This window comes from Sus scrofa, chromosome 10 (genome assembly GCF_054392235.1).
Source record: "Sus scrofa isolate SSC_HxYL_T2T_F1_AM1 chromosome 10, Sscrofa_HxYL_maternal_Yorkshire_Landrace_v2.0, whole genome shotgun sequence".
Taxonomy (NCBI): Eukaryota; Metazoa; Chordata; class Mammalia; order Artiodactyla; family Suidae; genus Sus; species Sus scrofa.
In genome coordinates, this window is record NC_139392.1 from 75,504,150 (window position 1) to 75,528,062 (window position 23,913).

At 39.5% G+C, this 23,913-nt stretch overlaps 1 protein-coding gene across 3 annotated transcripts in view; it reads right to left on the reverse strand.

The window, feature by feature from the left end:
* YME1L1 (YME1 like 1 ATPase) overlaps positions 1 to 23,913 on the reverse strand; it is a 47,905-nt gene that overhangs the window by 15,235 nt on the left and 8,757 nt on the right. For 2 of the 3 annotated variants that reach the window (XM_021064883.2, XM_021064882.2), the window contains 7 exons: positions 19,037 to 19,199; positions 16,287 to 16,385; positions 9,083 to 9,192; positions 6,539 to 6,689; positions 6,052 to 6,135; positions 4,474 to 4,556; positions 1,648 to 1,738 (listed from right to left, as the gene is read on the reverse strand). In XM_021064883.2, the coding sequence (XP_020920542.1) occupies positions 1,648 to 1,738; positions 4,474 to 4,556; positions 6,052 to 6,135; positions 6,539 to 6,689; positions 9,083 to 9,192; positions 16,287 to 16,385; positions 19,037 to 19,199 (781 nt within the window). Of the gene's footprint in view, positions 1 to 1,647; positions 2,873 to 3,143; positions 4,557 to 6,051; positions 6,136 to 6,538; positions 6,690 to 9,082; positions 9,193 to 16,286; positions 16,386 to 19,036; positions 19,200 to 23,913 lie in introns of all 3 variants that reach the window. The other variant, XM_084980398.1, reaches the window with a different exon arrangement.

The following is a 23,913-nucleotide window of genomic DNA, read 5'->3' on the forward strand; positions in this document are numbered from 1 at the left end:
TTAATAAGTGTACTGAACTGTACCATATAAATATTCTTAGGAAATACACAATTGAGTTATTTAGGGGTAAAGGAGAATGACATCTATAATTTACTTGCAAATTGTTGAAAAAAATACATGTTAAGTAAAAAAAGTGAATGAGTAAATGGAACAAAATGTTAAAAAACTTTTGTGTCTAGGTTTAAAGTATGGAGGAGGAAGTTCCCCTCCTGGCTCAGTGGTTAACAAACCTGACTAGGATCCATGAGGATGAGGATTCGATCTCTGGCCCTGCTCAGTGAGTTAAGGATCCAGCACTGCCATGAGCTGTGCTGTAGGTTGCATACGAGGCTCAGACCCTGCATTGCTATATGGCTGTAGTGTAGGCTAGCAGCTGCAGCTCCAATTTGACCCCTAGCCTGGGAATGTCTAAGTGCCTCGGGCGAGGCCCTAAAAAGCAGGAAAAAAAAAAAAAGTATGAAGGGAATTACCTGTGTTATTTACTTTCTTTTTTTTTTTTGGTGGTGCAGCATGTAGAAGTTCCCCAGCCAGGAACCCAAGACACAGTGACAACACCAGATCCTTAGCTGGCTGCACCACAAGAAAAATCCATATACTACTTATTCTTGCAATTTATTTTATTTTATTTTATTTTTGTCTTTTTGCCATTTCTTGGGCCGCTCCCGCGGCATATGGAGGTTCCCAGGCTAGGGGTAGAATCGGAGCTGTAGCTGCCAGCCTACGCCAGAGCCACAGCAATGCAGGATCCGAGCCACGTCTGCGACCTACACCACAGCTCACGGCAACGCCGGATCGTTAACCCACTGGGCAAGGGCAGGGACCGAACCCGCAACCTCATGGTTCCTAGTTGGATTCGTTAACCACTGTGCCACAAGGGGAACTCCTATTCTTGCAATTTAAAGTTTGAAATAATAACAAAATTTTTAATTGGTAATTTTAAATTACAAAAAAGATTTACAGAATAGTGTGTTAAGAATGAGCACTGGAGTTCCCGTCGTGGCACAGTGGTTAACGAATCCGACTAGGAACCATGAGGTTGCGGGTTCGGTCCCTGCCCTTGCTCAGTGGGTTAACGATCCGGCGTTGCCGTGAGCTGTGGTGTAGGTTGCAGACACGGCTTGGATCCCGCGTTGCTGTGGCTCTGGCGTAGGCGGGTGGCTACAGCTCCGATTCGACCCCCTAGCCTGGGAACCTCCATATGCCGCGGGAGCGGCCCAAGAAATAGCAAAAAGACAAAAAAAAAAAAAAAAAAAAAAAAAAGAATGAGCACTTATTTGTAAAATATCAATTAAGAATTAAACTTTAGGGAGTTCCCGTTGTGGCACAGTGGAAATGACTCTGACCAGTATTCATGAGGATGCAGGTTCAATCCCTGGCTTCGCTCAGTAGGTTAAGCATTTGGCATTGCCGCGACCTGTGGTGTAGTCACAGACGTGGCTTGGATCCTGCAATGATGTGGCTGTGGCATAGGCCAGCAGCCGTAGTTCCAATTTGACTCCTAGCCTGGGAACTTCCACATGCCTCAGGTATAGCCATAAAAAGAAAAAAAGAAAAAAGAATTAAACCTTAATCAGTTAAATATGATAAAGGATAAATTAGTCATGCATTACAGTATTGTCAAGTCATGGGAAAAGGAAGATACCTTACCTTTAGGAAGTTTACCTCCAAGAACAGTAAATTTTTGTGGATTCTTCAAGAATTCAACAACTTCTTGTAATTCTTGTTTAGCTTCCTCCACCTGGAGTGATACAATTTACCAAATCATTTCAAAATTACGATTAGATTACCAAAATACCCTCTTTGAATATCATAAATTTAATAGGAGAATAACCTGTTTTTTTGTTTCAGGTAAAGGATACAAAAAGGACCCTTTATAAATACACACAAAGGGCTTTCTCCTGACCCTTACTGCCAGTTATATAATGTCTCATATACAAACAAAAAACATTTTAAACTGCTTCTTCCACTTAAAAAGTACTGCTATTTTCAAAACTTCTAGTTAAATGCGTCAGTGGCATTTAACATAAACACAAAGAGTCACCTAGTAAATTTCAAATCCCAAACTTTTTTGGACACAGTTATAAGCTTCAAGGGCAGGAGTTCCTGTTGTGGCACAGTGGAAACAATCTGACTAGTAACCATGAGGTCTTGGGTTCCATCCCTGGCCTTGCTCAGTGGGTTAAGGATCCAACGATGCCGTGAGCTGTGGTGTAGGTCGCAGATGTGGCTCAGATCTGGTTGCTGTGGCTCTAGTGTAGGATGGCAGCTACAGCTCCGATTAGACCCCTAGCCTTCAAACCTCCATATGCTGTGAGTGTGGCCCCAAAAGGCAAAAAAAAAAAAATTTAAGAAAAACCTTCAAGGGCAAATTATGTGGACTTACAATATATTAACAATAAAGGAGTCTGTGTTTAAGTTACAACATTAATTTGTGATTATGAGGTCATTTTCATCATAAGGAATTACGACTAGATTATAAAGTATTTAGTTCCTAACAAATGCCAAAGGATAGTGACTAAAATTAAGCTACAATGCACTGATACTATTTTATAAATGGTTGTGGCAAAAAAAATTTAGAAGATTTAATCCCCAAAATATGAAATCTTGCAAAATTGAACTCCCTAGCAAGAGTAAAGCCCAATCTAGCCAATAAAAATGGCAATCAGGGAGTTCTCATCATGGCCCAGTAGAAACGAATCTGACTAGTATCCGTAAGGATGCAAGTTCCATCCCTGGACTCGCTCAGTGGGTTAAGGATCTGGCGTTGCCGTGACCTGTGGTATAGGTTGCAGACGTGGCTCAGATGCTGAGTTGCAGTTGCTCTGGAGAAGACCAGTGGCTACAGCTCTGATTGAACCCCTAACCTGGGAACCTCCATATGCCGCAGGTGAGGGACTGAAAAGACAAAAAATAAATTTTTTAAAAAATGGCAATCAGGAGTTCCTGTCGTGTTGCAGTGGTTAACGAATCTGACTAGGAACCATGAGGCTGAAGGTTCGATCCCTGGCCTTGCTCAGTGGGTTAAGGATCCGGCGTTGCCGTGAGCTGTGGTGTAGGTCACATATTTGGCTCAGATCTGGTGTTGCTGTGGCTGTGAGGTAGGCTGGCAGCTACAGTTCTGATTAGACCCCTAGCCTAGGAACCTCCATATGCCGAGGGAGTGGGCCTCAAAAAGACGGGAAAAAATAAAAGGCAATTAGAACTTTAGCTCAACTTTAAAACTCTGATATAAGATTAAGAAAGCTGTCTATCAGAAATAGTGAGCAAATTTCCTCATTAACATATGGCCAGAGGTCACAAATGGAAATTTCTAGTGGCAAAATGGCATTAAAAATGACTACAGAAGGCCAGATATAAAATAGAAGGCAATATGCTGAGTAGGAATAGTCCCTTTACATACATCCATGACATAACTCTGCCAAAAAATATAGTTCTAGCACTCTAGATTTCAAATTTAAAAAAAAAAAACAAATAACCCAGAAATCTTTTTTTCGTAGGTGAAACTTTCAAAACATGTTGGCTACCATTATAAATAAATGCCTTTGCATGCCTAAATTTTAAATTACACTGGCCTAATTATATATCTGCAGCCAACCTGCAATATCACATTACACAACTTTAAATAGCTTAGTGAGAAAACTCAAAAACACTGGGCAGGGTTTTAAAAAAGTACCTGGGAACGGGTAATCATGACACCTATCTTTAGGCCAAAGTCCCAAATGACTTATTACCACAGGCGCACAAAGACCTCAGATGCCAATCCCAAGTCTGAGTTGCCCTCTATGCTTCTAACCAATTAGTGATACATTGGAGGTTCCCGCAACCCCTGCTTGTGTTTGCTAAATTTGCTAGAGCAGCTTAGAAAACTCAGGAAAAGAGTTTAGGTATTAGACTACTTGTTTATTATGAAAGGCTAACTCGGGAACAGCCAGACGGAAGAGAGAAGTAGGGCAGTGTACACAGGGAGAGGTACAGGCTTTCCACGTCCTCTGATAAGTGACTCCTCACACCTCCTCAAGCTCACCAACTGAAAGCTCCCCCAACTCCAACCTGTTCAGATTTTTATGGGAGTTTCCTCACACAGGGATAATCAATTATTAACTCTCCTTCCAGCCTCTCTCCCCTCTCTGAAGAACAGAGAGTGGGGGTGAAAGTTCAAGCTTCTAATCATGGTTTGATCTTTCTGGCGACCAGTCTCTACCTAGGAGCCCACCCAGAGCCACTTCATTAGACCAAAAGACGCTGTTATGACCCAGAAGCCCTGTTCCAGAAACCAGGGTCAAAGACCAATCAGTAGAACAAAAGATGCTCCTAGTGTTTTTATCACTTTAGAAATAACAAACATTTTAGGAGCTCTGTGCCAGGAATTAGGGGCAGAACCAATATATATATTTTCTATTACTCCAACCTTCAGAATCAAAAAATATAATTAAGATAATGTTAGAAGAGGTCAAGGCAAACTCTCTAACTTACTCCTTTAACATGTTCAAAGGTAACATTTTTCATCTGCACAGGATCTACGGCAGAATCAAGCCCTGTTGTTGTCCGGAAGCGGACTAAAGGGAAGGAAAAAAAAAATGCTTACACATTTGACAGATTCATAAAACTATAAAATTTTAGAAAATTTTCAGAAAATTAAATATCTAAGTTCAAAAATATTTAAATTAGTGTGAGAAGTAGAAATTAGATCTTCCGGATTTCTATGCCATGTTCAAGGAATAAATGATTCACATTAAACTATCGTTACCTTTCCAATGAAAACTAAGAACTTTCCTCTTCTCCTTATATCTAGTAATAGAAATTTAAATTACACTTAAACGGTTCTCAATTCTACTGCGCATAATTAAGAAATATAAAGGAATAATCAAAGCCCATCCCACCCTTCCGCCATCCTGCTGATAGGAACAATCATCCCTATACTGGTTCTTTTTTTTTTCGGGGGGGGGGGACTCAAGAGAAGGCAGATCTAGATATAAAAAAGTCATGCCTGGATGCTAAAACTTCATCTCAAGTTTGATGCGACTAATAACTTTTAAAGTAATTGGGACTACATGCAAGTTTTGGGTGTAATTCCTGATCCAGGTCAAATAATGTTCTTAATTGTATACCAGCTTTTTTTCTTTCCAGGTAATCCATCATAAAGTAGAAAATATGGGGTAAAATCTGAATGGAAGTTGAGAAAGCAACTGGGACCACTTAAACCTGACATTATTTCATTTTAGACTGGCAAACTGAGAAAATATGGGACACTATTTAAAGCAATTATTCACATATTTGATTTTTAATAGATTCAATTTATTACTGTATTTAAGTAGATGACGATTTTACTTTGTATTACTATTTAAAAAACGATTCTGCATGTTTTAAGAATTTTGTTACTGGACAGGTATCATTTTGTAAAAATCTGGGGAACCAACCACCACTAGAAGTAGAGCTAAAATATTTTCGCTATAACATAATCCTTGAAACTTTAAAAAGTATTATTTTCTCAAAACAAGTACTACTTGAATTTATTGTGTCTGAAGGAATCTTTCCTGTAATCCACAAAACTATGCAAATATAATAAAGCTCTGACAATGGAGATGATACATAATCATCAGAGATTAAAACTTTTCTATTTCAATGCAGAAAACAATTTCAAAGTGACCCAATCTGAGATATCTTCACTTAGAAATGAAAAACTTAAGTCCTAGGACTATAAATATTAATGTTTTCTTATCTCTAAGTCTTAGATAGACTAACTATGAAAAAAGAAATGAGGAGTTCCCGTCTTAGCACAGTGGAAATGAATCCAACTAGGAACCATGAGGTTGCATGTTCAATCCCTGGCCTCACTCAGTGGGTTAAGGATCCGGCACTGCCATGAGCTGTAGTGTAGGTCCGCAGATTTGGCTTGGACTCTAAGTTGCTGTGGCTCTGCAGTAGGCCAGAGGCTACAGCTCTGATTGGACCCCTAGCCCGGGAACCTCCATATGCCTCAGGTGCAACCCTAAAAAAGACAAAAATAAAAAAAGGATTTTTTAAAAGTCAGATAAATAAGAGCTTTTTTACCAGATAAAAAAGGGTTTTTTAAGAGTCCATAAATGCCAACAACCAGCAGAATAAAGACAATCAGACGAGTTCTTCTTAGAGAATCTGGAGAAAAAAGAAAGAGCCTTAAAACGAATGACATCAATGAGAATTGACAACTCAGTGAAATGCAAATTTTAGGTTACTGATGGTAAACACATTTTGCCACATTCAAGCTTGGAACTTGGCATTCTTCTGCATAATCACCATGACTGATCACCTTTTAGCACCTGTTACAAAAAACTTCATGAAGCCACTCATGCTTCTATCACTGACTCCAGGTTCTCACTTGAGCAAGTGAAAGTGACAGCAGATATTTTCACTTCTAGACAATTTAAGATACAAATATAATAAAATATAACTAATAAAAAGTTGGATAATTGTTAGAAAAGTTATTATAATCACGTAAAGGTAGGACTATGACTTTCTTTCAGATATTCTTCCCCAAACACAGATGGTGTTAACTTACCATTGGTTTTTTGTGTTAGTGCCTGAGCTTTCAGAAAACCCTCTGCAAAACCAGTTTTAAAAGCATCTTGATGAGCTTCAGGTATGTTTTTGGTTTTCATGAGTTTGTCTAAACTCTCAATGTCTGATCCTCTGTCCCGCAAAAGAAACCCCTAAATACACAAATAATATATCATACATCAATATTGGTTGACTATATAGATAACAATCTCCCAAAATATAACAATCACGCACAAAAAAAATTCAATAAAATTCTAGAAGTAGTTTAACACTCAACAATAAATATCAAAGGCTAGGAAAGTAATACTGGACCCTACACTTGCATCCATCAATTAATACAGAGATATTCTAGGCAGAGCCTCCTATGCCCACTTGTATCTCTCACAAGCATACTATCTTAATAAATCCACCTCTTGCATATCAAAAAAATAAAATAAAAAAGGGAGTTCCCATTATGGTTCAGTGAGTTACAAACCCAACTAGTACCCATGAGGACGCAGGTTCGATCCCTGGCCTCACTCAGTGGGTTAAGGGTCCAGCATTGCTGTGAGCTGTGGTGTAGGTCGCAGACAAGGCTTGGATCCGAGTTGCTGTGGCTGTGTTTAGGCTCTGCAGCTACAGCTCTGATTTGACCCCTATCCCAGGAACTTCATTATGCTGCAGGGGCAGGCCTAAAGAAAAAGAAAAAAAAAAAAAGAAATTCTATACAAAACCATTAACTATACTGAAAACAGTTAATAGGTTACATGTTGATTAAGGGTTCTGATGGCTCGAGGTTCACATTCCTTTATCTCTGTTGGAATAAAAACTTTATTCATTTATGAATGTTTACTGAGCACCTTTCATATACTTGGCCCCATAAAAATTCTGAAGATGTAAAGATAAATACTCCATGATCTCAATGTTTTCAGTCAACTGGGGAGAGAAACACAAATAACTAAGTCTGTGAAGTCATTTTAATATTATGTAAGAGGCACCAGGTATATAGCATTAAAACAAATGCTACCTAAGAGATCAAGAAAGGTCTTACAGAGAATGGGATAGCTAAACCACAGAACACAGAGCATGAACAATTTGAAAAAGCCATGAAACAATAGACTGGGTGCTCAAGAACTACAAGCAATCTTGTTTGACAGGACTTTAAAAACACCAACAGAAGGGAGTTCCCACTGTGGTGTAGTCGGTTAAGGATCCATTGTTATTGCAGCTGTGGCATAGGTTGCAGCTACAGTTTGGATTAAACCCCTGGTCTAGGAATTTCCATGTGGCCGCAGGGTGTGGCCAAAAAAACCCACAATTTTTAAAAAAACCAAGAGAAGAGAACGGTAGGGGGTAAAACGATGTAGCATACTGAAAGATGAGAACAGAAAAATGGTAGGCAGAATGCCAACTGATAAAAATGCCCTGTGTACCATGGCAGAAGTCTGACAATAGAGCAGTGGAATACAACCATCACACTAATACATTTTTTTTTTTAATTTTTTTTTTATTTTTTATTTTTGTCTTTTTGCTATTTCTTTGGGCCACTTCCACGGCATATGGAGGTTCCCAGGCTAGGGGTCCAATTGGAGCTGTAGCTGCCAGCCTACTCCAGAGCCACAGCAACTCGGGATCCGAGCCGCGTCTGCAACCTACACCACAGCTCACGGCAACACCGGATCGTTAACCCACTGAGCAAGGCCAGGGACCGAACCCGCAACCTCATGGTTCCTAGTCGGATTCGTTAACCACTGCGCCACGACGGGAACTCCACTAATACATTTTAAACAGTCTGGAGGCTCGACTAGAGGTAGCAAAAACTAAAGGCAAAGAGATTTAAAATGAGTGTTTATTAGAGTAATCTACACAAGAAATAATCATGACCTATCTATATATACAGTGGAACTGGGGATGAAGGTAGATTTAAGAAATACTTAAGAGGCTAGATCCTTAAGATTTTAGTGATTAGTGGATGGGGGAGGTAAAGAAAAGACAGACAAATCATATTTGACCACCAGGTTGCTGGCTTGGGTGGATGCTTATTAACCAAAAAATACATAGGCAGGTATAGATTGATAGGGGGAAAAGAGGCAGGAAGATGTCTAATAGGCTAGCAGAAAGACAAGCTTGGTACCCAGGAGAGTTGCAGGTACAAAGATTATACTGGATATTAATCCTTTATCATAAGCGGAAAGATGGAAGAAAATCAGTTAGCCAACAACAGAAATCAGATACTGAAGGTTCTTTTTACTTACTTACTTAGTATTTATTTAGCTTTTTAGTGCAGCATATGGAAGTTCCCAGGCTAGGAGTCAAATTGAAGCTACAGCTGCTGGCCTACACCACAGCGACAGTAAAGCCAGATCTGAGCCACTTCTGCAACCTACACCACAGCTCGAGGCAACACTGGATCCTTAACCTACTGATCAAGGCCCGGGATCGAACCTGCATCCTCACGGATATTAATCAGGTTCATTAACTGCTGAGCCATGACTGGAACTCCAGGTTCTTTTTAATAGCTTGAAAATTATTACATTTTCGAGTAAACAAAAAAAGCTCTACTTACCTTTACGAATGATGGTGCTGTATGCTGTGTTTCTGCTAATCTTTCAGAGGTGGACTGCAGACGTCGTGTCCTTGATTTCAAAGTTTTAAAACCCCGAGACTGTACAAAAACTGAATGAAATAGTATCACGTTTAATTCCCATTTTAAATTTTCACAAGGAAAGTGCCTAAGAATCAAACTCTTGACACTACTCCTATATATCCTTGTTATTTTTTCTTGTTATTATTTTCTAACAGTTTTTTGCCTGCCACTTCAACACACTTGTAATTAGTCATTAAAATGAATTGAATCTATAAATCAACTTTATACTTTCTTTTTTTTTTTTTTTTTAATTTTCCCACTGTACAGCAAGGGGGTCAGGTTATCCTTAGATGTATACACAACTTTATACTTTCTTGGTAATTTTATTTTACTATGTTCTTATTTTTTTGTTACACTTCCTTGGTAATTTCAAAATGTAAAAACAACAAAAATCCACTGGTGAATATTTTTCAAAAGTCAAATCGATTCCCCAAGTCCCAATCCTACTTGCCAGAAGTAATCACTGTTAACAATTCCATAACTATACTTCTATGTATTTAAACAAATCCTTTTTGTATAAAAAGATTACAGAACTTCCTGCAACTGTCTTCTTTCCCTTAACAATAATATACCATGGATATTTTTCAGAACAGGTCAGACAGTGCATTCTGTTTAATGGCTGCTAACAATTTCTGAATTTATTAGACTGTGGCAATCTATTCAATTCCTTCCCTACTATGGGCATTAGCTGTTTCCTAGTTTTTATTGCTAAAAATAATGCTGGAGTTAAAATACCTATACATGTTATCTTTCACCACATGTAGACTAAATTCCTAAAAGGAATTTAAGTGAAACTTGAACTGTTTAACGTGAAGAAATTGTCCTCGAAACGGCTGTTATTCAGAATTTACAAACCCACCAGTGAATACGAGTATCTTTTCCTCCACACCCTTTGTAGCACGGAATATAAATGAAAATATTTTTATTTTGTACAAAATCTGATGGGTAGAAAGTAGCATCTTGTTTCAATTTGGATTTTAGATAAAAAGTGAGGTAGATTTTAAAAAACATCTTTTGTTTGTTTGTTGTCTTTTTGTCTTTTCTAGGGCCACACCTGAGGCATATAGAGGTTCCCAGGCTAGGGGCCTATGCCAGAGCCACAGCAAATCAGGATCACAGCCGCGTCTGCAACCTACACCACAGCTCACAGCAATGCTGGATCCTTAACCCACTGAGCAAGGCCAGGGATCGAACCCGAAACCTCATGGTTCCTAGTTGGATTTGTTAACCACTGAACCATGACTGCGTCTCCTCTTTTATTTTTATCGACTATTTTTTTTTTTTTTTTTAGTGAAAAGAGCACTTATGACCTTTCACACTTTTTCATTTTCATTTGCACAATATGGATGTTATATACATGTTTAGTTGTGTATATTGCAAACATTTAATGTCTCTTTTAATAATTTATAAGGTTAATTATGTCTTTTTTTCTTTTATTGATTTTTAGGGCCGCATCTGAGGCATACACCACAGCCACAGCAACAGGGAATCTGAACTGTGTCTGTGACCCATGGTGTAGCTCAAGGCAATGCCAGAGCTTTTTTTTTTTTTTTTTTTTTTTTTTTAAGGGCCACACTTGCAGCATATGGAAGTTCTCAGACTAGGGGTTGAACTGGAGCTACAGTGCTGGCCTATGCCACAGCAACGCAGGATCCCAGCTAAGTCTTTGACCTACACTACAGCTCGTGGCAATGCCGGATCCTTAACCCACTGAGCAGGCCAGGGATCAAATCCGTGTCCTTGTAGATACTAGTCGGGTTCTTAACCCATTGAGCCACAAAAGGAACTCAGTAATGATGTCATTTATTTATTTATTTATTTATGCCATTTCCTAGGCCACTCCCATGGCATGTGGAGGTTCCCAGGCTGGGGGTCAAATGAGAGCTATAGTCCCCAGCCTACACCAGAGCCACAGCAACTCGGGATCCAAGCAGAGTCTGTGACCTACACCACAGCTCACGGAAACGCCAGATCCTTAACCCACTGAGTGAGGCCAGGGATCAAACCCTCAACCTCATGGTTCGTAGTTGGATTCGTTAACCACTGAGCCACGACAGGAACTCTAGTAATGATGTCTTTTAATCTTTAGTGTTTTCTGCACTGTGCTATGAGTAAAGAGTCTCATCCTCAAACTAGGAAAATTTTTTTTCTTTTTAGGCCCACACCAGTGGCACATGGAGGTTCCAGGCTAGGAGTAGAAATGGAGCTGTAGCAGCTGGTCTGCACCACAGCCACAACTGAGGATCCGAGCCATGCCTGTGACCTACACCACAGCTCATGGCTCACGGCAATGCCGGATCCTAACCCACTGAGCGAGGCCAAGGATCAAACCCACGTCCTCGTGGGTACTAGTCAGGTTCATTAACCACAGAGCCATGATGGGAACTCCCAAAGTAGGATTTTAAAGGCAGTTTACTGACTTCATCTAATACTTTTACTTGTTTTCAGTTATGTATTTGAAATATATTTAAAGTAAGAAATGAATCTGATTCACCTTTTTATGCCCAAATTTTAAATCAGCTTCTTGATTTTCCTAACAAATGTTTTGAGTCTTGAGTGGAGCTGAACTGAAATAATAGCTCTGGGTGCAAATTAAAAATGTTTTGATAGGAAGCTCTTCCAAAAAGGATTATACTATTCCCTATTTTACACAGCTCCTCTTTTATTTCCTTCAGTCAGGTTTCATATGCATATACATACACATCTGTGTATACATATTATGTTGCATATTTCTTGTCAAGATACAAAATAATGGATTTTGACTGAACTGTAAATAAAATCTATCACTAGAATAGAAGAAAGCTATTGTTTGGGATTCCCGTCATGATGCAGGGGAAGCAATTCCGACTAGGAACCATGAGATTGCAGGTTCAATCCCTCACCTCACTCAGTGGGTTAAGGATCAGTCGTTGTTGTGAGCTGTGGTGTAGGTCGCAGACGCAGCTTGGTTCTGGCATTGCTGTGGCTCTGGTGTAGGCTGGCATCTGTAGCTTCAATTAGACCCCTAGCCTGGGAACCTCTATATGCCACAAGTGCAGCCCTAAAAAGCAAAAAAATTAAAAAAAATAAAAAATAAATTTCAACTAATTACAATTTTGCCCCTTCCTTTAACTTATATAAAACTTTTCCTTTTTCTCTAATAATCACATTTTTCAGGACCTCTAAATTACTGAAGAACAGGATACTAGACATCGTACGTCTCAGATTAAGAACCTGACAGCTTTTTTTTTTTGAAAGTTTTCAAGTATCCATTCTAGCTTTTGAACAGTTTTTAGGATGCATAACAATTAGGACATATCACATTCTTTTGTATCATACACAGAGATAATCCTTTTCTTCTCTAATCAATTAACATGAAAAATTAACATACTTCCTAATGCTAAATCATTCTTATATTCCGTAATCAGTTTTTAGCTTATTTCTGTGCTGGTTTTTTCAGATTTTACTTAGGATTTCGGTATCTATATTGAGTGAAATGGATCCACTGAATTTTTCTGAACTACTATTTTACTTTTTATTTATTTATTTTGGCCATGCCTGTAGCACATAAAAGTCCCTGGGCCGGTGAACTCAAGTCACAGCAGTAACAACGCTGAGTCCTTAACTATTAGGCCACCAGGGAAATTCATGTACTAATATTTTGCATCAATAATCTCACAGAATAAACAGGGAAGCATATTCCATCTTTTTCTCTATTAAAAAAGTTTAAAGTAACAGGTAAACTTTTCACTTTGGGAGAACAGAATAAAGCCATAAAACCATCTAAGCCTAGTGCCTCTGGGGCAAAGGATTATATTTAAAAGACAGTATCTTTTGGAGTTCCCGTCATGGTGCAGTGGTTAACGAATCCGACTAGGAACCATGAGGCTGAGGGTTCGATCCCTGGCCTCACTCAGTGGGTTAAGGATATGGCATTGCCGTGAGATGGGGTGTAGGTCGTAGACGCGGCTCGGATCTGGGGTTGCTGTAGCTCTGGCGTAGGCCAGTGGCTACAGCTCCGATTAGACCCCTAGCCTGGGAACCTCCATATGCTGCAGGAGCTGCCCTAGAAAAGGCAAAAAGACAAAGATAATATCTTTCAAATTTTTATAGTTATTGTCTGATCTCCTCTTGGGTCATTTTTCTAATAATTCATGACTCGAATAATTTTGTTTCAATACTTTTATTTACAATATAAAATTACACACATTATCTTGTAATTTTACTTTATTTTTCTTCCTTTTTGGCTAAAGCCGTGGCATGTGGAAGTTCCTGGGCCAGGGAATGAACTTAAGCCATGGCAGCAACCCCAGCCACAGCAGTGACAATGCTGGATCTTTAACCCACTGAGCCACTAAGAAAACTCCATTATCTTGTAATTTTAAAATATTCATTATCTGTGACAGTTCCCACTTTTCATTATGCAATCACAAGTTTGCATAGTGATTGCTTAGCAATCACAAGTCTGTTCTCTATGTCTGTGAGTTTGTTTCTGTTTTGTAGAAAGGTTCATTTGTGCCACATTTTAAATTCTACATAAGTTGATATCATATGGTATTTGTCTCTCTCTTTCGGACTTACTTCACTTAGTATGAGAATCTCCATACTAATATAGTTTCTCATGATGTTTTTGCTTTTTTATTATAGTTGATTTACAATGTTGTACCAATTTCTGCTTTAGAGCAAAGTGACTCAGTCATACATATATGTATACACTCTTCTTAAAATATTATTTTCCATCATGGTCAATCCCAGGAGACTAGATATAGTTCCCTGTGCTATACAGTAGGACCTTGTCATTTATCCATTCTAAATGTTTGCATCTACTAATCCCAAACACCCAGTCCATCCCACCCCAATGCTTAGCAATCACAAGTCTGTTCTCTGTGTCTGTGAGTTTGTTTCTGTTTTGTAGAAAGGTTCATTTGTGCCATATTTTAAATTCTACATAAGTGATATCATATGGTATTTGTCTCTCTCTTTCAGACTTACTTCACTTAGTATGAGAATCTCCATTTGCATCCATAGTGCTGCAAATGGCATATTTTTGTTCTTTTCCATATCTTGCCTAACATAAATAGTGCTATGAACAGGTACATGTAGCTTTTTGAACTATAGTTTTGCCCAGATATATGCCCAGGAGTGGGAATATCTGGATCATGTGATAGTTATATTTTTAGTTTTTTTCAGGAACTTCCATACTGTTTTCCGTAGTGGTTGTGCCAATTCACATTCCCACCAACAGTGCAGGAAGGTTCATTTTCTTCACACCCTCTCCAGCATTTGTTGTTTATAGACTTGTTAATGATGGCCATTCTGACTGGTGTGAAGCAGTACCTTATTGTAGTTTTGATTTGCATTTCGCTAATAATTAGTAATGTTGAACATCTTTTCATGTGCCTACTGGCCATCAATACGTCTTCTTTGGAGAAATGTCTATTTAGGTCTGCCTATTTTTCAATAAGGTTGTTCGGTTTTTTTGGTTGTTGAGTTGTATGAGTTGTTTGTATATTCTGGAGATTAATCCCTTGTCAGGGACATCATTTGCAACTATTTTCTCTTGTCTTTTCTTTTTGTTTATGGTCTCTTTTGCTGTGTATAAGTTTCTAAGTTTGATTTGGTCCCGCTGGTTTATTATTTCTATTGCCTTGGTAGACTGACCTAAGAAAACATTTCTACAGTTTATGTCAGACAATGTTTTGCCTAATGTTGTCTTCTAGGAATTTTATTTTTTTAATCGTTTTTTTCTTTTTATAAGCCTTCACCTGCAGCACAGGACTCAAAACAGAGCCAGAGTTGCAGGCCCATGTCACACAGCTTGCAGCAACGTCAATTTCTTTTTCTTTTTTTGCCCACTTTTATTCACTCAAACCTGGGGGATGTTTCCTAAGTTCTACTGGAAATAGCATTACATATCCCTTTCATGTCACTCTATCATGAAGGTTGATAACATGTCTTTTTCAGTTACATAACTATCACTTTCACCTAATGCCTATCAGTAGTGCCTGGTATTAAACAAATATTAATGAATGCATACTCAGTTTTGGTATCAATGTGACTTTACAACTTAGAAAAAGTCATCAAATTTCTTGATACTTATGAAACCCCTCAGCTACTGCCTTGACTTTGTTCTTATTTTTTATATTTTTTGTCATTGCAATGAGATTTAAATTTTTTTTTTTTTTTGGCCACGACAAACATGCAGCTGATTTATTGTGGGGTCTCAGTTACCACACCAGGGACTGAACTTGGGCCACAGGAGTGAAAGCACCGAGTCCTAACCACTAGACCACTGGGGAACTCCTCCAATGGGATTCTGAAGATGAGGGAAGTATACATGCACTTAATTGTTTTGGAGCATGTACATATAGATGAGTCCATTTACTGTGGAATTTAACACTTTCTAGTTATTTTAGGAGGTTCCATTGTGGCTCAGCAGAAATGAATCTGACTAGCATCCTTGAAGACGAAGATGTGATCCTTGGCCTCACTCAGCGGGTTAAGGATCTAGAGTCACGAGCTTCGGTGTAGGTCACAGACGTGGCTCGGATCTGGTGTTGCCGTGGCTGTGGTGTAGGCCAGCGGCTCCAGCTCCAATTTGACCCCTAGCCTAGGAACCTCCATATGCAGAGGATGTGGCCCTAACAAGACAAAAAAAAAAAAAGAAAACCCACAAAATCTAGTTATTTTATATTCTCAGATTAAAAATCACACAGATATGGAGTTCCCTTCGTGGCTCAGTGGCTGATGAACCTGACTAGTATCCATGAGGATGCGGGTTCGATTCCCTGGTCTTGCTCAGTGGGTTGGGGATCCAGCGTTGCAGTGAGCTGTAGCGTAGATCACAGATGCGGCTTGGATCCCACGTTGCTGTGGCTGTGGCGGAGGCTGGTAGCCACAGCTCTGATTCAACCCCTAGACTGAGGACTTCCATATGCTGCAAGTGTGGCCCTAAAAAGACAAAAGACAAAAGAAAAAAAAAATCATACAGATACATCCATATTAGTTTATTCCCAATACTATGTAAGTTCTACTGTGAGCTAGCAATGAATGTTTCTAATCAATATCATTAAGAAAGACAAATCAGAATATATTAAATAAGTCTATTATTTTTCTCAAAATGAATACAATTGTTGCTTCATACCTGGCCAGTACTGAAGATCTGAACAAATTCTTTTAAGAGTTCTTGAATGTTGTCTGTACAAGCAAGAGGAACGTAAAGTACTAAATATATCTAAGGAACCTGGGGGGAAATTGTAGAAAAGTCAATGAAACAAACAAACTAGTTATGAAATATAACAAATAATTTTACCAAATATTAGAAAAGCCAAAATGAGTTTTGCCTTTTATTTGTCTATACATGACTCTGATTTTGATTATCTTTTCTTATATGATATATAAAGACGACTGCCAGTGAAATTAAATTCAAACCAAGAGGTAAAAGATATATAAATGTAAAGCTCAAGTTACTTTTAGTTAAGAGCGCAGAGACAAAGAACTGCTATTTCCTGGAGACAATTTCAACTCTAACGAAGAATAATAAAATATGGAATCCCGAAGTATTATCTTTCTCACTTAAAGCTCCGGAGTCACTGGGTATGAAGAAAGTTCCTTCCCTAACTGTAAGCCATGAATACTATGATCATCCTTCCCAACCCCCACTGTTGACTAATGGGCCCCACCCTACTTTACATCCACGACCTCAGGGAAACAGAAAGGCAGCAACAATAGAAATTTGTTCTCTTCTAACCCTGCACCCCAGGGATTTCTCTCTTACAACTGAGTCAAGAAACTCTGTTTAATACCTCTGCCTATGTAAGCCAAGAAAAAACATCTGGCAGGAAGAGGAACAATTTTAAAAGGAAATGTAAATATGCAGACTAGAGGAGTAATAGTAATAATAATAATACTATAAAACAATGGTAGTAACAAAAATTTTACTCTGCTGATCACTTACTACAGGCCAAGTACTCTACCTAGATTATTTCATTTGATCCTCTGAAGTGAAAAAAAACAGAGACTAGGAGTTCTGGCTGTGGCACAATGGGATAAGCAGTGTCTTAGGAGTGCTGGGACACAGGTGTGATCCCAGCCCAGCACAGTGGGTTAAGGACCCGGTGCTGCTGCAGTTGCAGCTTAGGTTGATGCGATTCCTGACCCAGGAACTCCATATACCCCAGGGCAGTCAAAAGAAAAGAAAAGAAGAGAAAAAGAAAGACAGAAAGACAAAGAAAGAAAGAAAGAGAGAAAGAGAGAAAGAAAGAGAGAAAGAGATTAATGTAAATACCACACTCAGTGGCAGGACTGAGTGTGCTCCTAGTCTACTCCTCACGCTCAACCACTAAGCCTCAGGGCTTCTTAGGAAGGAAGCAGGATAGCATTAAAAAAAAAACTATAAAACAGAAGCAGATTTTTAGTCCAAGCCTCATGCTCAAAAAATTTGTTTTTCTTGCTTTTGAATTATTATTATTATTTTTAAGGGCCACACCCACAGCATATGGAGGTTCCTGGGCTAGGGGTCTAATCAGAGCTGCAGCTGCTGGCCTACGCCACAGCCACAGCCACAGCAACGCCAGATCCAAGCCAAGTCTGCGACCTACACCACAGCTCACGGCAATGCCAGATCGTTAACCCACTGAGAAAGGCCAGGGATCGAACCCACAACCTCATGGTTCCTAGTCGTATTCGTTTCCACTGCGCCACTATGGGAACTCCCTGCTTTTGAATTCTTTTTTCATCCTATAGCTCTCATATAAAATAAAAGCAAAAGAAGAAGGAAGGGTCATTAAATGATTTAAGTTTGCAAAGTACAGTTTCATATCAAAGCTGCATCACAAAACTGCTCAAACCTGTTCTGTTCCAGGGCTTTTATCATTCATAATGATTTTTTATGTCCTTCCATCAACAAGTATTTTGATAAGCCTCTAATATTCAATGTTTAAGTACCATCCAAAAAGACAAAACAAACAAAGGAGTTCCTTGTTTGTTGTGGTTCCGGTTGTGGCTCAGCGTTAACAAACCTGACTAGTATCAATGAGGATGCAGGTTTGATCCCTGGCCTCACTCAGTGAGATAAAGGATCTGGCGTTGCTGTGAGCTATGGTGTAGGTCACAGAAGTGGCTCAGATCCCACATTGCTGTGGCTATGGTGCAGGCCAATGGCTACAGCTCTGATTCAACCCCTAGCCTGGGAAGTTCCATATGCCGCCAGTTCAGCCGCAAGAAAAAAAAAAGGAAAACAAAACAAACTCATTAAGCTGACATCCCTTTCAACAAACTACTCACTTATAATATTAGATTGTTATAAAACTCAAATAAGAAAATACAGACATTCTAAAAGAGACCACAGTTTCTCTAATGTATCCTCAAAGATTAGAATGTTACTTGAAAGCCAAAACACACTTGTCACCTAAAATTAAAACAACAACAACATTCTACTACTCTAAATTCTATTTAGTATACTGTATTAGATCCCAGAACAGAAAAAGAACTCCAGTGGATTTGGGAAAATTAAACTTTATTTGGTAAAATCTAAATAAATTCCATAATTTAGTTTAAAAAGTATGGAACCAATGTTAATTTCTTAGTTTTGATAAATGATAAATAAGTAGTCAACATGAGGAGAGGAAAGGAGGAAGGTATATAGGAACTTCGTATGATCTTTGCAACATTTCTGTGAAACTAAAATCATTCCAGTGATTCCAGTATAAAGATACTCAAAAAAAAGGCGGGGGGACAAGAAGAGAAACTCATTCAAAAAAAGAAAGAAAGAAAAGAAACTCAGGACAGAATCTGACACACAGAAAATGTTAAAAAAATGGTATCTATTATAAACAGTATTTAATAGTATTAAAATAGCATACTTTCATTAGTACACAAAATATATTAACTTACCATATTTATTTTCAAAGAAGGACTGTGCAGAAACATGAGATGTATGCCAATGGGAAGAAACATTCTTGCCTTTACAAAATCCAGGAAGTAGACTGTCTACCAGTTGATCAATCTGTCCAATTTTTAATTCAGATAATCCAAGGTCTCTTAAGTTAAGTATAGGCTGTAAAAGATTAAGTCAACCAAGTAAGCATTATTATTTTTTAAATTTTAACTTTTTTACTTAAGTGTAGTTGAGTTACCATGTTTCAGGCATACAGCAAAGTGATGCAGTTTTTTATACACACACATATATATTTATCCGTCTTCAGATTCTTTTCCATTACATGGTACAATATATTGAATATAGTTCCTGTGCTATACAGTAGGTTACTGTTTTTCTCAAGAAAGCATTATTGTCAAGATATTTAACTTAAAAAATTGTTACCAATTAGAATAATGTAAAGTTACCAATCAGAACAATGTAAATTTAAAAAATCTAACAATACATTGATTCCCCTATCAAAAAAAAATTTTTTTTTGTCTTTTTGCCTTTTCTAGGGCTGCTTCCGCAGCATATGGAGATTCCCAGGCTAGGGGTCTAGTCAGAGCTGTAGCCACCAGCCTACACCAGAGCCACAGCAACTCGGGATACGAGCTGCGTCTGCGACCTACACCACGGCTCACAGCAACACCGGATCCTTAACCCACTGAGCAAAGCCAGGGATCAAACCCACAACCTCATGGTTCCTAGTTGGATTCGTTAACCACTGCGCTATGATGGGAACTCCAAAAAAAGTTTTTAAAGTTGGTACAAATATTTTTCTGCTTCTAGTTTTACTGAGGTCACATATGTGAGGCTTGACAAAGGTTAAAAAAATCATATTCCCAACACTATCACCAGTCCATTGAGCTTTAAAGCTTCCTCTGGAGTTCCTGGCTCAGTGGCTAAAGATTCTGACTAGCATTTGGGTTCAATCCCTGGCCTTGTTCAGTGGGTTAAGGATCTGGCGTTGCTGTGAGCTGTGATGTTGGTTTTGGATGCAACTCGGATCTGGCAATGCTGTGGCTGTGGCGTAGGCCAGTGGCTATAGCTCCGATTTGACCCCTAGCCTGGGAACCGCCATATGCCTCAGGTGCTATCCTGAAAAGACAAAACACAAAACAAAACAAAAAAAAAAAAAACAAAAAACCCCAAAAATAAAGCTTCCTTCAGTCCCTAATGACCATAAATAAAAGTCCACCCAATAAAGAACTGCTAAGACTCCTACCTGAACTGAGGTTCTGTAAACTACTCACATCTAGCTTTTAATAAAGAGGGAAACGGGACAAAGTAAAAGATGTGTGGGAGTTCCCGTCATGGTGCAGTGGAAACAAATCCGACTAGGAACCATAAGGTTGTCACTTCGACCCCTGGCATTGCTCAGTGAGTTAAGGATCCGGCGATGCCTTGAGCTGTGGTGTAGGTCGAAAATGAGACTTGGATGTGGCGTTGCTGTGGCTGTGGCATAGGCTGGCAGCTGTAGCTCCGATAAGACCTCTAGGTTGAGAACCTCTATATGCTGTGCATGTGGCCTTAAAAAAAAAAAAAAAAAAAGATGTGTGCAAAACAGTCAAGAAAACACTCACTTTAAAACAGTTCTAGGAGTTCCCGTCGTGGCGCAGTGGTTAACGAATCCGACTAGGTACCATGAGGTTGCGGGTTCGGTCCCTGCCCTTGCTCAGTGGGTGAACGATCCGGCGTTGCCTTGAGCTGTGGTGTAGGTTGCAGACTTGGCTCAGATCCTGCGTTGCTGTGGCTCTGGCGTAGGCTGGTGGCTACAGTTCCGATTCGACCCCTAGCCTGGGAACCTCCATGTGCCGAGGGAGCAGCCCAAGAAATGGCAAAAAGACAAAAACAAACAAAAAAAAACAGTTCTGGAGTTCCCGTCGTGGCGCAGTGGTTAACGAATCCGACTAGGAACCATGAGGTTGTGGGTTCGATCCCTGCCCTTGCTCAGTGGGTTAACGATCCGGCGTTGCCGTGAGCTGTGGTGTAGGTTGCAGATGCGGCTCGGATCCCGCGTTGCTGTGGCTCTGGCGTAGGCCGGTGGCTACAGCTCCGATTCAACCCCTAGCCTGGGAACCTCCATATGCCGCGGGAGCGGCCCAAGAAATAGCAACAACAACAACAAAAAAAAAGACAAAAAGACAAAAAAAAAAAAAAAAAAAAAAAACAGTTCTAACCTAACTAGAAACAGGACAGGGGTAAGTTACTTTCTTTTCTAAACGAGCTGACAGGGAGACACTAAGGACAAGTCACAACTTTAAGCCCCAAACAGCTAAAACTTCAAGCAAGGAGAGCAAAAATAAACAAAAAAAAGTAAAGCATCAACTTCTTATGACTAATATAGTCAAATCCACAGATTATAAAGTTCTGGATTAATATCCAGGAGTTTGTCATTTGTTAGCTTTGTGACAAGTCATACATCTTCTTAGACTCCCCCTTCTTATTAGTCAAATGACTACAAAACACACCCTTCCTATTTTCACAACAGAACAGTATGGATCAAGGGAAGAGATCATACCTTGCTCATCTACACTTCCTAACATAAATAGTAAGACAATTAAAGGCAGGATGAAATAAAACACTTAATAGTGCTTTGTAAGGTAGTAAAAGTTGTATAACATAAAGCATACTGTAATGAAAAGAGATGGACTACAATATTCAAGAACTACAAAGACAGGAGTTCCCACCGTGGCTCAGTGGTAACGAACCAGAGCAGTATCTATGAGAATGCGGGTTTGATCCCTGGTCCCACTCAGTGGGTTGCCGTGAGCCGTGGTGCAGGTCACAGATGCAGCTTGGATCTGGCATTGCTGTGACTGTGGCACAGGCCGGCAGCTGCATCTCAGATTTGACTCCAAGCCTGGGAATTTCCATATGCTGCAGGTGTGGCCTTTAAAAAAAAAAAAAAACAAAAACAAAAAAACAAACTATATAAAGATATTTTATCTTTTATTTTATTTTATTTTTATTTATTTATTTATTTATTTTTGGGTCTTTTTGTCTTTTGTTGTTGTTGTTGCTATTTCTTGGGCCGCTCCCGTGGCATATGGAGGTTCCCAGGCTAGGGGTCGAATCGGAGCTGTAGCCACCAGCCCACGCCAGAGCCACAGCAACGCGGGATCCGAGCCGCATCTGCAACCTACACCACAGCTCACGGCAACGCCGGATTGTTAACCCACTGAGCAAGGGCAGAGACCGAACCCGCAACCTCATGGTTCCTAGTCGGATTCGTTAACCACTGCGCCACGACGGGAACTCCGATATTTTATCTTTTAAAATGGGGAAACCAAAAAGTCTATTTATAATACAAAAGGAAATGCAAATTTTTACCTAAGAAAATTATGGAGACAGAAACTTTGGGTAAGAGGGCAAACAAAAAGCCATCAAAGAGCCTGGAATATTTGAGATGCAGTAAAAAGTTCAATGATGGAAGAAGGACTAGAAAGATGGGCTATAACCAAATTGTGAAGAGCCTCATTTGAATTTAATTCTATCACCAGTATCGTTAGTTTTGTTTTACAGGAAGAAAATAGAAGACAAAGATGATAAGCTAGAGAAGGCTGATGTAACAAGAGGAAAATAGAATGAACCTGAACTGAGCCCTCACTAAGAAGGATGCAAATACTAAGTCACAGACAACAGACATTTAAAGAAACTGGTAAAGTACAGGGATGTTGAGGGAGAAGGGTTCTGGATGGATGTGCTGATTATAGATTTGCTGTCTCTTTCCTTTTTGTTGGTTGCATGACCATGGGTCTGGGCCCTTTAGATATTTTTCTTTTGTTGGTGAGAACACTACACAGTCAGTAGAGGACACTGGAGAGATACAGTGTAGGTGGAGTTTGTTTCAGGTTCAGGCTGGTGTGTTCACTCAACAGGCTCCAGTGTTCAACACCGGATTTCCCCAGCTTCTGGCTCCTACAGTATTCAGTGGTCAATAGAATCCAGCCAGCAAGACACATCCCCATGAACAGCTTTCCGTGGTACCCCAAGGGCCAAGTACAGCTGGTGCAGCACCAGTGACTGCTGTTCAGTGAGCCAAGGCCATGCCCTCTCCAACAATCTCAGAACCTCAGTGCAGGGGTATAGAACTCTTCCTCAGGTGCTCTCAGTCCTGGGAGTATTAGCTGCTCTTTAAATCTTTGAGTCCTATATATTTGAGTTTTCTTATTACTAGCTAATCCCTAGTTATTTCAATCCCCTGTAAGAAGAGGTGTTTTTTAAATATTAAACTAAAAAATTCTGGAGTTCCCCTCATGGCGCAGTGGTTAACGAATCTGACTAGGAACCATGAGGTTGTGGGTTCGATCCCTGGCCTTGCTTAGTGGGTTAAGGATCCAGCGTTGCCATCAGCTATGGTGTAGGTCGCAGACGCAGCTCGGATCTCGCGTTGCTGTGGCTCTGGTGTAGGCCGGTGGCTACAGCTCCAATTAGACCCCTAGCCTGGGAATCTCCATATGCCGTGGAAGCAGCCCTAGAAAAAAAAAGGTAAAAAGACAAAAAAAAAAAAAAAAAAAAAAAAGTTGGCAATAAAAAAAGTTCAGCAAAATAGACAACAAATCATCAATGTAGTATCACTCAATGATCAGAGTATTTTGAAAGCAGGGGAGGTTCAGCAAGGTCGAATGCTAAGGAAAAGCTGAGAAATATGTGAATGTATTTATAAAGGCCTACTGCTAAAGAGATCAACAAAATACAGCAAAATAAGCCTATAAAATGATAAAAGCAGTAGCTAAAGTACAATGGGATATAGTACAAATAAAAGTTTAGCAAGAACAGAGTTCCTGCTGTGGCTCAGCAGGTTAAGAACCCGACTAGTATATGTGAGGAGGCTTGATTCCTGGCCTCG